The sequence below is a fragment of the Geosmithia morbida genome (genome assembly GCF_012550715.1).
Source record: "Geosmithia morbida isolate 1262 chromosome Unknown scaffold_2, whole genome shotgun sequence".
NCBI classification, from domain to species: domain Eukaryota; kingdom Fungi; phylum Ascomycota; class Sordariomycetes; order Hypocreales; family Bionectriaceae; genus Geosmithia; species Geosmithia morbida.
In genome coordinates this window covers 1,172,176-1,186,691 of record NW_023336189.1, presented here as the reverse complement: position 1 = coordinate 1,186,691, position 14,516 = coordinate 1,172,176, and the positions used below count along the sequence as shown (strand labels likewise).

Genomic DNA, 14,516 nt, shown 5'->3' with positions numbered 1-14,516 from the left:
GCCGCTCGCAAGGGGCACCAGGGCTGATACCATGTACCTGTGTCCGTACGCGGCGACGGCATAGCCAGGAACGAGCCAGGCGAGGTCGCGGTGGCTGAACAATACCTTGGTTCCGAGGATAAAGGTACGGAGCGAGCCCCAGAGGCACTTGAGGACGAACCGCACCAGCAGCCAGGCCCAGCGGTGAGGGCCGGCAACCACGCCGCCGTCATCCCACTCGAAGCCGAGACTCGATATGAAGAAGAAGGACGTCGCCGAGGCAAAGCAGCATACCGACGTGACGATGAACGCTCGGCTTCCCATCACCGGCAGGAAGACGAGCAAGCTCATCAGACATCCCGCAATCGAGGCGAACTCGTACAAGATGCGGATCTAGCTCAGCATGGCTCAGGATGCGGTCAGAAGTCCGTCTCGACCTGCCTCCATCGCCAGCACGCGCGACTCACCAGAGGATCCATCTTTCGCAGTTTGTCGACCTCTCCATCCACAATCTCCCCCGGGATCAGGACACGGATGAGGTCGATCGCACCCGAGCAGGAGCAGCACATGAAGTATACAGCCGACACGAGCCCTGGCCTAAACCTGCCGTATATCGTAGGACTCACCATCCACCGCCCGCCCGTGGCCGCATCGACGGTGAGGAGCGTCGCCGTGAGCAGGCCGATGAGGACTGTCGCGCAGGACAGAACCGTCCTCGTGCCGAACCTCTTGATCAGGACCCCGCCCAGGAGCGTGCCCATGCACCGCATGCCCAGCCCCAAGCCGAAGAAGAGGGTGAGGTACGGCGACTTTGCCTGCCTGCCTAGTTCCAGTTTGATCTTCCCCCCAGCGAAGCGGAATATCGAGGCCACCTATGGCTCCATCCCGAACTTGAGGACGCTGTTGCCCGCAATGTACAGTATCAGGTCGCGTCGCTGCGTGGGCGTGAATGTGCGTAGATATGATTTTAGGTGGGAGTACCAGCCCATAGCGACGCCGGTAACGAAGCTCTGCTACAATCTCGTGTTAGCAAACATTCCTTTTTTTTCAATTAAAATAAAATAAAAATAAATGAAAAAAAAAAAGGGAAGGAAAAAAAGGCACCATCTTCATCTGACGTAGGCCGAGAACAAATCATCGTAAGAAGGGGGCCGCGTCGTGCCGAGCTGTCATCGTGAGGAGAACCACCAAGCCGCTACGCCGAGCCTCTTGAGATAGGCGGCGACGGCGTGGAACACAGCGCTGCTGGGAAGGTGTATCAGTAGGTATATGTGTGGATTGAATAGCTGATGTTTATTTGGCGTCTTGCATTTTTACCCGATACCTGTACGTCGAGGTAGAGGATCTGACCTGACGAGATAAATACACGCATGTTGGAAGGAGCAACGCGATACGTCCTGCTGACTGTGTCCCAACCACGATCGCACCATCTCCCCATCACGATTTTTCAGCTCTTGCAGTCCGTCTCTTTCTCTTCCGGGACTCGTCAACATCGGCTCCAGCGCTGGGACTTGAATCAGAGCTCGCATCTGGCTGCCTTCCCGCGACATTCGTACGAAGCCTGTCCACAGCCGCCAGCATCCTCTTGCTTCCCTGGGCCCGCTGCCTTGGAGCAAAGACCTCTCGAGCCCCGACCCCGACACTCCCGTCAAAGTATCTGGTTATATTGCTCTGGGTTCCCTCGACATCACGCTTGTTCATATCTCTGATGACGGGCACTAGCACCTCGTCGGTCCGCTCTTTGCTCCACCCGATCGTGGCCATTAGGAACCGACGCAGGCCCTCGAGATCCGGAACTCCCCACTGGAAGACCTCTGTGCTGTCGTCCACCTCCGGGTGAATGTAAGCGTCGTATACGGCAGGGTTTGGGAACCCTGTGGGGAGGAACAGTTTTGTGCCCTGCGACTTGCGGAATTTCTTGCGGAACTGTGACGATGCGTCCGCTTCCTTTGGGCGTGTCTGCGACTGCACGGCCAACCACCACTCGCGGAAATCCTCAAGCCCCGTCTTTCCGGGAAACTCGGAAAGGATCTCGACAGCCGTGACGGGGCCCACGCCAGGCAGGCCCTCGGTGTAGTCGGACCCCAGCAGCTGGGCCAGTGATATGAGCTGCTCCCTCGATAGGGAGAGCTCCCTCTCGAGGTCTGACGCGAGGTAGCACTCGACAAACTTGTTGGTATTGAACATGTTCTTGTAGACACGAGTGCCTCCGAACAGGAAGATATCCGAGTCGTCTGTCACTATACCGTCCACGAGCCCGAGACTAACCAGCTCCGCACACTGCGCCTCGGCCTCCATCGGTGCTGTGATGTAGGGGATGCCAAATAGCCGCAGGAGGGCTTGGCACTCCGTCACCATGACTTGGGTGACCTCGTCTGCATCACGTCGGTCCTTCTTTTGCTGGTTGCGGAGCTGCCGAAGCTCCGTCTCATAGTCTGCCCGGTTCTGTTCTGCCGATTTGTTATTCAGCTCGCTGGCAAATCGGGCATGCTCTTCGGACTCTTCGGCCATCTGCGCGAGAAGTTCCTCGTCCTCCGAATCACTGAACTCGTCGAACTCGGCATCGTCAAAAAGGTCGTCATCGTCCTGTTCAGCCGTTGTCTTCGGCTGATGATGCTGTGTTGGTTCCATTTCATATGCCTCAAAATCTTCGCCAGTAGCCTTTTCAGACGCCTCTCCATCATGCGCCTCGGCAGAGGTCGATGTCACAGGTAAGTCTTTGAGCTCAGGCTCTGGTGAGCCGATATGCGTGTATAGATTCTGTTCCTCCCTTTCCTCGGGGGGTTGGACGTCCTCAAACTCGGGCTCAGATGAGTCCGCCACATCTCCATCTTCGACCTGGGGAGCAGCAACTTCTTCTACCTCGACCATGGGGGGGTCCGGTACCTTTTGCTCTGGTGTCTTCTTTTCAGGTTTCGGGGATGGAGGCTTGTCGAGTATCTCGACATCGCTCCCACTGTCAGACGAGGATTCAATCTCGATCATCGCGTCTCTCATCTGGCGGCGACGGACCCTCTCTTCCTCCTCTGCCTGTGCCCTATCCTCCGCATTGATATCCCTGTCGATATCCTTTTGTTTGCGAATAGACTCTCGGATATCGGTCTGGTCTGCGAGCCACGGTGGCAAAGGGTGTTGCTCATTCTCGCCGTCTTTCTCGAACCCTCCTGCGTCATCGTTCACGACTGCTAGATCATCCACGCCTTCACCAGCCTTGTCCTTCTCCGGCTGCATATCATCTTGTTGGCCGGTAGCGAACAGAGATGAGCGCCAGTCGAGCTTTGGAAAGGGCAAGGGCCCATCGAAAGGATTCTTTTTGTTTTCTATCACGGTCTTCGGCTGTTCCTTTCTCTTCTTGCGAGATCGGGCCAGCACGGCCTGCATATCGTCGTCGCTATCGCTGTCACTCTGATGGACAGCAACTTCCTGGGGAGCCTCTTGCCTCCTTTTGACGGCAGCATTGGCCCGGTTGTTCACGGCATGAGCAATCACTAGGCCCCCAGAGCCAACAATGGGCCTCGCGGGTTCAACAGGCCTTTGAACCCACTCAGGAGCAGCCTCCTCCGTTTCCCCATCGGACACCGCCTCAAACTCATCCATAGCACCAGCACCATGCTGGCTCTGTAGGGACATGGCAATGGCCTTACTGAGGTCGTCCTCTTCGTCTGGATGCAACCCCTTACCATGGGCAGTCTCGTGGACGACCTGGTTGTTCTCGCCCGTGTTGCCGCCAACAAAGAGCGAGTCTTCGACGTCTTCGTCGGCTCCTTGGTTCTGGGCGCCGTAGTATTGTTGTCTCCGAATGGAAGTACTATCTTGAGTCGCATAAAAGCTGGAAGATAGTTTCGGCAGGCGGTTCACACCTTCGATGGGCACGTCTTCGAAATCGGTGTCTTCGTCTTCATCGACGTCGTCTTTCGACTGGTATTGTACCTGGATGGCTTCCACATCGATCGGCTTATGGGCTTGCCCCAAATCCTTCTCCTTGCTCACGACACCCAGAGCCCATCCGCCCTCGGCGCCCTCGTTCTTGACGAGGATGTATTCTCGATCCTTCTCGCCGGCTATACGGCCATTGACTCCGATCGTGAGGTCTATCCCAGACATACCGACTTCGTGCATCAGGCGCTGTGTCAGGTGGTTCCTCTCCTTCACCCTCTCGATCTGGAACCTAGAGAATGCCATACGATCCGGGAACATCTCGTCCAGCTGCTCCTTGCTGAGGCCCATACGCAGCCGGCTGCGTAGCCTTGCCGCATTGAGGATGTTGTACCTGTCCGGGGGCGGCAGGCTCTTGAAGAAGTCGCCGTTAAAATCGATCTTGCTAAAGTCATACAGGTTGATGTCCTCCCCGTTGTGAAACTGGCGCGCATACTCCTCGAGTTCTTGGACGCTCATGATTCTGGGGTCCTCGGGTTTCCCCATGGATGCAATGCCGCCCTCGAGCTCAGGCAGGTGGTACTGGTCCTGCTTGTGAAATTTCCGCGTCTGCTGCCGTTCCTGCTGGGACATGTCCATCTCGCCAGCATACACAACACTATTCATGTCCGGAAGCTGTTCCTCTTCATCCTGATCTTGAGCCGTTGCTTCCTTGACCTGGGAGGTCACAGACTTTCCCTCTCGACGCTCCCTCCTCCTGCGCTTCTCCTCCTCCTCCTCGGCGATCCTCTGCATCTGCACGGCCAGCAACTTCCCGGCTGTCTTGACGGCGTCCTCGCGCCTTCCCTCGCGTCTCCGGTTGCGTGCCTGGATGGTGGCCCTCTTGAGGGCAGGCGCGCCGCCATCGAATACGAACACGGGCTGGATCCCGTACCAGAGGAGCTTGCAGATGCGCCGGAAGAAGCCGACGACGTGCGAGTTGCGCAGCGCGTTGCCCTCCTTGTCACGCACGGCCTTGAGAAACTGGTAAATCCAGATGGAGGCGTCGACGGCGAGGCGCTTGCGGTTGAGCGTAGCCAGGTTGGTGGGCCTGGCGCACGGCTGCACCACTGTCCAGAGACCGTTCACGCCCATGGTGAATCAGGACAGCCCTGCATGTATGTATGTATTATCTCTCGTTGTACGAAGCGTAGCGTGGGCCGGACCCCAAGCGGCTTCAGGGATGGCAATAGTCTCGGGACGTGAACATGGCTCTCTGATAAGCCGCGATGTCCCCTCGAGTATGATGGATGAGTGAAGGAGAGATCAGGTGAGGGAAAAGAAATAGGAGAACAAGAAGCAAGACAGGCCCAGATTCACGCTTGAAGTGTTCAGACGCAAGTGACGCTGACCATTCAAATGTCTCCACAAAAGCTCCCACGGCACATGTTATCTTACTCTCTCTTACTCTCTCTCTCTCCAGTAATATTTTTTTTTATCGATTATTATGATACCGCTGGCTTCCTACTATTATTACATCCCACACCCAACCGACAATCAACCCCACCAAGTTCCGAACTGCGCCACCCCAAGAGCGACACATTCCCTGACATTGGCAGACGGGGTTTGTGAACGAAACGAGAAAGCCCCCCTTCCGTTCCCTTCTCATTACATGATGGGTGACACGGACGAGGCGAGAGAGTATCTGAGCTCGCTGCTGAACAAGAACCTACGTATCCTGACCACAGACGGTCGCATGTTTCGCGGCGCATTCAAATGCACTGATCCGGTATCTTTCTCTCCCTCTCTCCCTCTCTCTCTCTCTCTCTCCCTCATTTATTACTAACAGTAAAAAAAAATTAATTTCTTTTTTTTTTAAAAAAAGGATACAAATGTCGTCATTGCCCAGACATACGAGTATCGAAGACCGACGACATCCCCGGTGGCCGCCGACAAGGACGGAGAAAAGTCGGGTACATCCTCTGACGGAATGACTTCGCGGTTCCTGGGTCTCGTCGTCGTTCCGGGTGAGCACATCATCAGGATGGAGGTGGAGGAGTTTGCTAGTCAGTTGAGGAGTACGGCTGGGATCATCTGAGCAGGGCTATTTGGGGGTGTTGGTGATGACGAGACGACTCTCCTCTTCTTCTTCTTCTCCGGAAACGACTTTGATCTGTTCAGAAATATATAATCAATAGATACGACACGGGCTTTTTCATATGTATAATAGACTTGATTCCTATGATATATTTTATGCCTAATTACTCAGTAGTGGTACCAGTAAGGCATGACCGATTTCGTAGTTGCGGGCTTTGAAAAGGAGAGAGATTCCAGATCCTGAAGAGCAACAGACAAGATAAAAGCCAAGAAAAGAAAAAAAAGAAAAGAAAAAACCAACTCCCAGAAAAGCAACTCCTCCCACGTTCCCTTTGTTTTTTCTCTTCATGCATACTTCTATCCAAAGAGGACCTTGGAGACAGATTCGTGATGGAAGTCATCGGAGAGAGGCGTGTTCGACTAAATCACAGCCTCCTGGGTCCGCCCACGGTTGTCGGCACGCAGTCCGCCGTCACTGTCGAGGACCGAGTCGTGCTGGTCGCGGTCGTCGACTTCGTCGTCATCCTCGCTGTCGAGGTCTCCGTCGCGGCCACGGGGGGCAGCGACCCAGGAGCTCCCGTCGTTGATGGGCGCATCCTGGGAGGCGAGGTCGTGTCCCTGACCGATGTGGTGATGGCCGTGGCCGTGGCCGTGACCCTCGTTACGGGCCTGGATGTTGGAGCGGCGACGCTGGGACAGGGTGCGCGAGCGGGTCGACAGCTTGGAGGAGACGGAGGCGTTGGCCGTGACCCAGTTGGTCAGGGCGTCCTCGCAGTCCTGGATGATGGCCTTGCTGGCCTCGTAGCCGTCGTACGCGGCGCGCGTCTCCCCGGGGGTGACGGGGGTGTCGTCGATGAGCTCGAGGAGGTGCTTGCCGTACCCGGCGATGATGGCCACCTTCTCCGAGTGCTCGCGCAGGGCGTCGAACTGGTACGAGTAGGCGGCCTTGATCTTCTCGCGCGTGATGTTGGACAGCTGCGCCTCGGCCACCAGCGATTCGGCCTCGGCACGCACCAGCTCCTGCTCTAGAACGACGATGCGCGGCGAGTTGGGCTCCTTGTACTTGAGCTGGGCGATCTGATCGATGATCTTTTGCTTGCCTGGGAGCGGTAGCGGTCAGGATACATGTGTGAGAGGGGTCGGGCTGTCAGGGTTGAGAGAGTGCGTGGCCTCGGCCTGTACTTACGGTCACGGCTAGGCTGGACAGAGGCCTCGATGTTGCGGATACTCTTGACCGTCACGCGGTACTGGTCGTAGCGGTCGACGTACTGATCCTCCAGGTCGCCGATCTCGTAGAGCAAGACGCCCAGCTTGTCGGTGACGTCGGAGACGTCCTCATCGCCACCTTCGCCCCAGAGGGACAGTTGTTGCTATCACGGTGGCGGGCACCTTTAGCACATGGGCTCTGTGCTGCTGCGCGTGAACGCAGCGGGGGGGGTGGGTGGTGACTTACGGCAACCTCCATGCGCTCCCTGGCGACGCTCTCCATGCTGCGCATGACATTCTTCTCCATCTTGACTAGCTGAGCCAGCTTCTTAGCCAGGTCGGGCCCAAAGGCGCCGCCGGCGTTGCGACGCAGAGCATGGCCTGTGTGGTACCCCGGTATCAGTGCATCGGTCGACTTGCCGTGGAGACGAGTTCAGAAAATAGACACGGCTTACTCAAGCTTCCCTTGCCAAACAAGCGCCCAGACTTGGTCGTAGACGGAGGAGGCGGGGGGTTCTACACGTGCGACACTGTCAGCGTCTGAAACATGTTGCGGGAGAGAGGGAGGGGAGGAAGGGCCGCGAGTCTGGCCAAAGGAGGGGAGGACGGCTCTTGTCGAACGCGACGAGAATTCTACATCTCCCTAGAGAAGAGGTTTTGGGGCAACGGAGTGTCGAAGCTGACCTGTAGCTGGGAGGCCGTCGGGGCCCGAGTCTGGCGCAGAGAGTAGGTACGGTGCATCGTGGCGGCGACGTGTGGCGGCGACGTGTGGCGGCGATGCGACACAGAGGGGGGAGGGGGAGGGGGATCGGCTCAGTCGGTTCGGTGGTAATAGGCAAGACTCAGCTGTGTAAGATGGTACGAGTGGGTGATCGAGGAATGTCACGGAGGCGGATAGGATATCGACGGGATTTTCGGCGACGGTAGGCGGGAAAGAATTGAGGGGGGGGAATAGCAGTGAGGAATTATGATGTCGGAGGGGAGGTAGAAGATTGCTGGGCAAGATGATGAAAAGACGAGAGGGAATTGGGATTATTATGGATGCATCGGGAGAAGTTGATGCGGCGACGGGGTTTGGGCCTTGGCTTTCGGGTCAGGTACCTGGGGTCTGGTCTCACTGTGATGGGAGTCCAATTTTTTTTTTCTTTTTTAGCGCTGTCACCTGTCGTACTCACACACGTTATAATGATACGGAGTGGTGTGTATTACTCGTAGCACTCGTGCACGGTAACAGTCGTCCTACCAAGCAGGCGGGCACGAGGTGCTACGATGCGATATTACTGCTATGAGTACTGATGATACTGAATACAGCCGGCCCTCTCGGCAGCCTCCCTGGGATCTCTGGGTGTATCGCATTCCATTCAGTGTTGCTTCTAGCAGAGTGTTGCAATGAGATCATAGCAGTGGGACGTGGAGGCTTGGGCCCGGACAGCACATATCTTCTTCCAGTGCTAGTGCCGCTAGTGCTGCTCGGTTCTATCACCGCTCGCCCACAATGCTGCGCTACGTCATTGTCCTCGATTGCCGCGACGGCGATGATGACATCAATATCTCCTGTTGCTGCGAAACCAGGCACTAGAGACTACTGGCTTCTCCTAGCTGCATCAGAAAAGACTTGGAGTAGATCATCCTGGTCCCGAGGTATCATACCGTATATCATCATCTGTACTGCTTTCCAAGGGAACTCTCCGGCATGACAAGATAACATGATCTGATGCCCGATGCATCCGGAAGAGCGGTTTATTCCTTATACATCCCCCATCTTCCGCTTCCTTGACATGCAATTCGGAGCTGACGTGTACTGTCCGTCCGGTATCCTGACATGAGTGACAAAAAGAAGGTATAAAACGAGACTGCAAAATGTAAAGAGAAAAGAAGAAGAAAAACATGTACGATCGTCGTCGTGCATAACCGCCCGATCTCCATCTCCCCCAAGTAAATATTACCAAAAAAGTATATCCGGGAAACGATCTCTTGTGGCTTAACCTCGACGCCATGGTGGGGTGGCTCAACAGCAAGGTTTCTTGGTCTGGTGGCTGTGCTGCTAGCGAATTCGGAGAATCTTGGCCATTCCCTTCCTACATATGCAATCACACTTGTCCCTATCCGGCCGGTGATTACGCTCTAAACTCGACGCCGAACGATGCCACTACCACCAAGTACGAATCTTGCCGCATAATAGACCATTATTACCGACTAGAAAAATGACCAGCAAGTAAAGACATCGCTATTGTTTTCCCGTACCGCTTGCTGTGTACTCCGTACCTGTACTGTGGTTCTACCTGTACCTGCATGGTCAAGTTCACGTCAGTCACTAACAATTCGACGGCACATCGTCTGCGATCCACACTGACCATGACTACATGTACTCACCGTTGTCACACGACGTAGGACCAGCCCATTCAGGAGGTTGGAATTCCGTAGCGCATACCTTGCAGTGTCGTGCGTAGGAACAGTCAACTGTATCGTTGCGGCGATCAAGTAGGATTGGCAATCACTACACCACTGTGGCACCCAAGATTGCATGACTGAGCAGCTACAGGCCGCTGCCACACTCACATCTGTAAATAGTCTCACAGATAGATCTTCCTTCCTTTCAAATCAAGCACCAGGATGCACACGCATCGACCCAGGACGTACCAGGAGGCAGGGAGACCACTCGTATTCACCTCTACGGGTCACCGTGTGCTGTCGCGAGCAGGGAGCACGTCACAAGTGCTGCAGGGTAGGTGACCGAATTCAAAAAAAAAAAACATTACATAATCCGTCGACGCGCGACGTTGACCAATGACGACGGGCAATATCATGGGACTCGGTCGATCAAAACGAGTTTACCGTCTTGAGGAAGGAGGAGCTTTGAGCTGGGAACCCGTGGTGATGCGTTAATGGATCTCATCGTCGGCTTTATTATTATTTTTTTACACCCCTTTTAATCTTGAGCATATCTCTTCTTCTTCTGCACGCTCATCTTCACGTTTTCCCTTCCCTCCCTTTGTCCTTCTTTCTTAGTCGCGCACGCTTTAAAGCTTGATCCTATTAAAACATCACGTCACGAAAAGGGATGATGCGCTAGCCCTACAGATTGACTGCGTCTCATGACTGAAATGCCAACAGGCAAACATCACACTCATCCTCATCGTATCGACATAGCCAACGCACAGACGCGCCGAGGCGACTTCTCGGGGCTGTGATCAAGCCTTTCTCAGTTCACTCCTGGCAGCCTCAGTCTTGGGAAGTTCACGAATCTGCAACCATACGCTTGCGTCCCCCTATGTTCCCCAGCTCTCTCCATCTTCGAGGGCACCGGGAGCATAATCTCTCTTCTGGGAGACGGCATACCGAAACTCCCACTACCGTCGGGAGCACTCGGAGCTCTCACGAGCATGCAGAGCGCCAATCGCTTTCGAAGACGAGGTCTCCCGGCTCGACCTATCGCAGCGTCAGCAGAGCGTCCATCAGCCTGCCACCTCTGAGGAGGTCAACGTCAGCGGGCATGCCCACACGGTCAGATGCGGAGGGCGCCTCTTGGACTGTCCCCCAGCTGGTAGATGCCCTCAAGTCATATCGGAGTGACATGAGGGCGGATTATGCCGAGTTGGCTCGCCTGACCATCAAGACGACAAGACGCACTGCGCGCCGGTTTCAGGTCCAAGGAGACATCTTTGCCGACCTGCCTTCTAGCTCGACCGCTCCTGGACCCGGAACCTGGAAAATCAGGTCCAAGGTACATATCACCTTACATCCATGCGACATTCCGGCTCCAAGGATTTCCCGACTGACCTAGTCTCGATTCAGGATCCTTCTGGGCGGGTGAGAGAGGAGCATTTCTCGCCTACGCCAATCAAGACGAACAAGCTGCCTGTACCTCGGTATTTCAACCACCACATCGAGGTTGAGGGCAACGTCGTCGCCCCGCAGACCTCCATGGCCTTCTACCCTCACAAGGGCGACCTGGACAGCCCCCGCAAGCAGAAAAAGTGGAAGGGATTCATCAAGGAGCTGGACAAGTCCGAGATCCGCTCTGGCCTAGACGCCATCAAGATTGACCAGAAGCGCACATATGTCATCCACTACGACCGGATCGTCGAGGTATCCCGATACCTCGACACCTGGCTCGAGAACCTGCAGATCCCCGGGCTCGACAAGTGGGCCCTGGTCAAGTACCTCGTCGACAAGAACCGCGGAAAGGTCATCTCGGCGGATTCCAGGTCGAGGATATTGGCGTGGCGCTCCATTGCGGAGAGCAGCCCTGTGGCCGAGAGAGGCGCCGAAATGTTCGCAGAGGCGTGGAAGATGGTCTTTAAGGAAGTGAAGACTAACCATGGCGTGACCATCCCTGAGATAGACCTGTTCGATGTCTTCCAGCTCGACGAGGACATCCTCGCTTGCGCAGACTCCCAGAGCTCGGAAGACAAGAATGCCGCCGAAGACATAGGGAAGAATACCTTTGAGGACCTGGAGTCCAAGATGAGCACGTACTCCTCCCTAGGCTGCCTCATCTGCTTCAAGCACTCGTGCGAGCACGGCTTCTACACCGACGACAACCAGAGGGAGAGATTCTCGCTCGACAAGGGCTCGATCGTACGTCGGCTTGCCGAGAAGCAGAGGCAGATGGGATCCATGGGATCCAAGGGGCACGAGAGCCGGACGGACGGCACCACCCCCTGCGCGCGCAAATGCTACCACGAGAACTATGTTCGGGATTACGGGTCTCCTTCTTTCAGGATGTGGACGGACAGGGAGCGACAAGTCATCCGTGCCATGTACCTGTCCTTTGAAACCACTCGAGTGGGCATCGACCCTGTATGCCATGCGGCCATCATCCTGAACCGTGACTGCTGCGACGTCTACCGAGAGCATCAGGCGATCGGCACCCAGCTTCCGGAACCGAAACCAGCGCCCTGGGTCCCTCCAGAGGCCGGGGTGCCGAGCCTCGGATGGTACAACCGCTACAAGAAGAAGCTATCCAAGCGCCATGGTGCCGACAAGTATCACAGGCCCAACTGGGACCACATCCGACGAGACATCGATAACGTCTGCTCTGTCCGCGGATGCGACCACGACGGGCCCTGCACGCCCGAGAACCCGAACTGCCCCTGCGCCAGCAAAGGCCAGTTTTGCGAGAAGTTTTGCGGCTGCTCGGTGGATGCCTGCGCATACAAGTTTACGGGGTGTGCGTGCCACTCGCGTGGCAAGACGTGCCATTTCGACGAGGAGTGCATCTGCATCCAGCTGAACCGCGAGTGTGACCCGGACCTGTGCGGCTCGTGCGGGGCCGCGGAGCGCGCCGACCCGAAGAACGCAGAAGATGACGAGCTGCACTCAAGAGGTTGCCAGAACTGCGCGCTACAGCGGGGCGTGGCCAAGCGCCTGGTCATGGGGAGGAGCCAGTCCCACGGCTACGGGCTGTACGCGGCAGAGGACCTGCCCAAGGACTCGTTCGTCATCGAGTACGTGGGCGAGCTGGTGTCGGGCGACGAGGGCGACCGGCGGTACATTCGGCGGCAGAACCTCTTTGACGGCACCAAGGCGCTATCTTTCAACTTCACCCTGCTCAAGGAGTGCGACGTCTGGATCGACGGTGCGCGCTATGGCAACCTGAGCAGGTACATCAACCACGAGAAGGCCGGCGGCCAGCGGTGCAACATCCTGCCGAGGATCGTCCTGGTCAACGGGTGCTTCCGGATCGAGCTGCGGGCCAAGCGCAACATCAAGGCCTGGGAGGAGCTCTCGTTTGACTACGGAGAGGATTTCGGCCTCGACATCGGGGAGAAGCCGCGTGGTTCGAGGACGGGGCGCTCACGGAAGAATGCCCGGAGGAATGGCTCCCCGTCACGAGGAAGAGGTGCAAACTCGGACTCGGAGCCGGACGACGACGACGACGAGGATGAGGACGATGACGATGAAGACGAGGTAGGCTCCGCGATGGAGGAGGAGGAGGAAGAGGTGACACGTCCCTCGCGCAAGCGCAAGCGACCACTACGAGAGATCTCAGACGAGGACGAGACAGAGAACCAACCGGCCCAGACCAAGGACAGGAGGAAGCGGACGGCGGACGGCCGATTCGTCTCCAAGACGACCGGCACGGCTCAGGCGACGCACACGCAGGGCCGACAAGCCCGACGGGGCCGCGGCAGGGCGACGCGCAGCCGCAGCGGCGGCGTCTCCCGACGCGGGGGCACGTCGGCAACGGGCACCGGCAACAGCACTTCCCGACAAGGGTCGGAAGTTTCCGTCGGAAGCTCGGACATGGCAGCAGCGCCCGTGGACCAGATCAGGAAGAGGCAGAGGGTGTCTCGTAGGATGGTGGCCGAGATTGGCGACAGCGAAGACGAGGCAGAGGGGGAGGTGAACACGGACGAGGCTGACCATGCCGGCAAGAATGGCGGAGGAGCCGAAGCCGAGGCTGACGAAGAAGGGGGAAGGGGGGGGACGACGCCGCAGAAGAGGGATCAGCCCAGCAGGACGAGGAGAAAGCCTGCCAAGCTTAAAGACTGTGATCTGTGGACCCTCGAGCCAAAGGGGCAGTCGTGAGAGCTGGATCTCATGAAGCGATATACCAAAACCATCGTTGCCTTTGTTATCATCATCCACGGATCGAGCAGGGTTGCCATATCCGGGGGAAGATGGGCTGCACTGCATCGTAGCAGCAGTTCTACAGTATTTCCGTCATTGGTGATACTGGGGGGTAGTAATCTGTAGACTAGTAGTAGTAGCCTTTGAGATGGACAGATGCATGGTCTGCCGAAAACAATTATTATTATTACTATTTAAATTTTTTTAAATTTAATTTAATAATAATTTTTTTTTCTACATGGAATGCTCGGAACAAGAGTACGATGTAAAATGATACACGTTGGGTAGACAAATATGCCAGTAAGCAGACTGGGGCTGGGTGCATGTAAAGAATGAATATTCTGTGGTCTGATAATATAATCTGTAATCTGTAATATTCCATCTTGTTATTCGGGGAATGAATGGGGGCGCAGTTCAGAGGAAGCTTTCCCGCCCGCCTTCTGGAGATTCTCAGTTCCCGTCCCATCCATGACGCACCCACCAACCACAACAGACTGAACAAGTGATGACGTCTGTCCTCTTCTACCTTCTACCTTGTAGGCTCCACCTGCAAACACCCCCCCCAGCTGAAGAACACATTGCTGGCCTTTCCCTACCTGCCTCGTTAGTTTCTTTCGATAGCCTATTTTCTTTTGTGCTGCTTGTCACGGCTACATAACCAACCTGTTCTCCTCTTTCTTGCGTACATACATACACACACTCTTCTCCCCTCTCTCTCTCTCTCTTCTTCTCTTCCCTCCCCACGCAAAACATCACACCACCACCCCTCACGACAACAAGAGACAACAACCAAAAAGCGAATC

General features: G+C 56.0%; 4 protein-coding genes across 4 annotated transcripts; 1 reads left to right on the top strand and 3 right to left on the bottom strand.

Annotated features, from left to right (window-relative positions):
- Nucleotides 1-398: 398 nt before the first annotated feature.
- GMORB2_4002 (uncharacterized protein) lies at nucleotides 399-740 on the bottom strand (the record flags this gene model as incomplete). The annotated part of the gene is made up of 1 exon (XM_035465978.1): nucleotides 399-740. One exon carries the CDS (start codon nucleotides 738-740, stop codon nucleotides 399-401), a length of 342 nt encoding a protein of 113 aa, XP_035323815.1.
- Nucleotides 741-1,416: 676 nt separating this feature from the next.
- GMORB2_4001 (DNA excision repair protein ERCC-5) lies at nucleotides 1,417-4,989 on the bottom strand (the record flags this gene model as incomplete). Its single annotated transcript, XM_035465977.1, has 1 exon — nucleotides 1,417-4,989. One exon carries the CDS (start codon nucleotides 4,987-4,989, stop codon nucleotides 1,417-1,419), a length of 3,573 nt encoding a protein of 1,190 aa, XP_035323814.1.
- A 1,362-nt stretch (nucleotides 4,990-6,351) lies between these two features.
- GMORB2_4000 (sphingolipid long chain base-responsive protein) lies at nucleotides 6,352-7,878 on the bottom strand (the record flags this gene model as incomplete). The annotated part of the gene is made up of 5 exons (XM_035465976.1): nucleotides 6,352-7,031; nucleotides 7,118-7,301; nucleotides 7,385-7,518; nucleotides 7,593-7,653; nucleotides 7,822-7,878. 5 exons carry the CDS (start codon nucleotides 7,876-7,878, stop codon nucleotides 6,352-6,354), a joined length of 1,116 nt encoding a protein of 371 aa, XP_035323813.1.
- Nucleotides 7,879-10,630: 2,752 nt separating this feature from the next.
- GMORB2_3999 ([histone H3]-lysine27 N-trimethyltransferase EZH2) lies at nucleotides 10,631-13,671 on the top strand (the record flags this gene model as incomplete). Its single annotated transcript, XM_035465975.1, has 3 exons — nucleotides 10,631-10,861; nucleotides 10,933-12,279; nucleotides 12,334-13,671. The coding sequence occupies 3 exons, from the start codon at nucleotides 10,631-10,633 to the stop codon at nucleotides 13,669-13,671; spliced, it is 2,916 nt and encodes a 971-aa protein (XP_035323812.1).
- Between the last annotated feature and the right edge of the window lie 845 nt (nucleotides 13,672-14,516).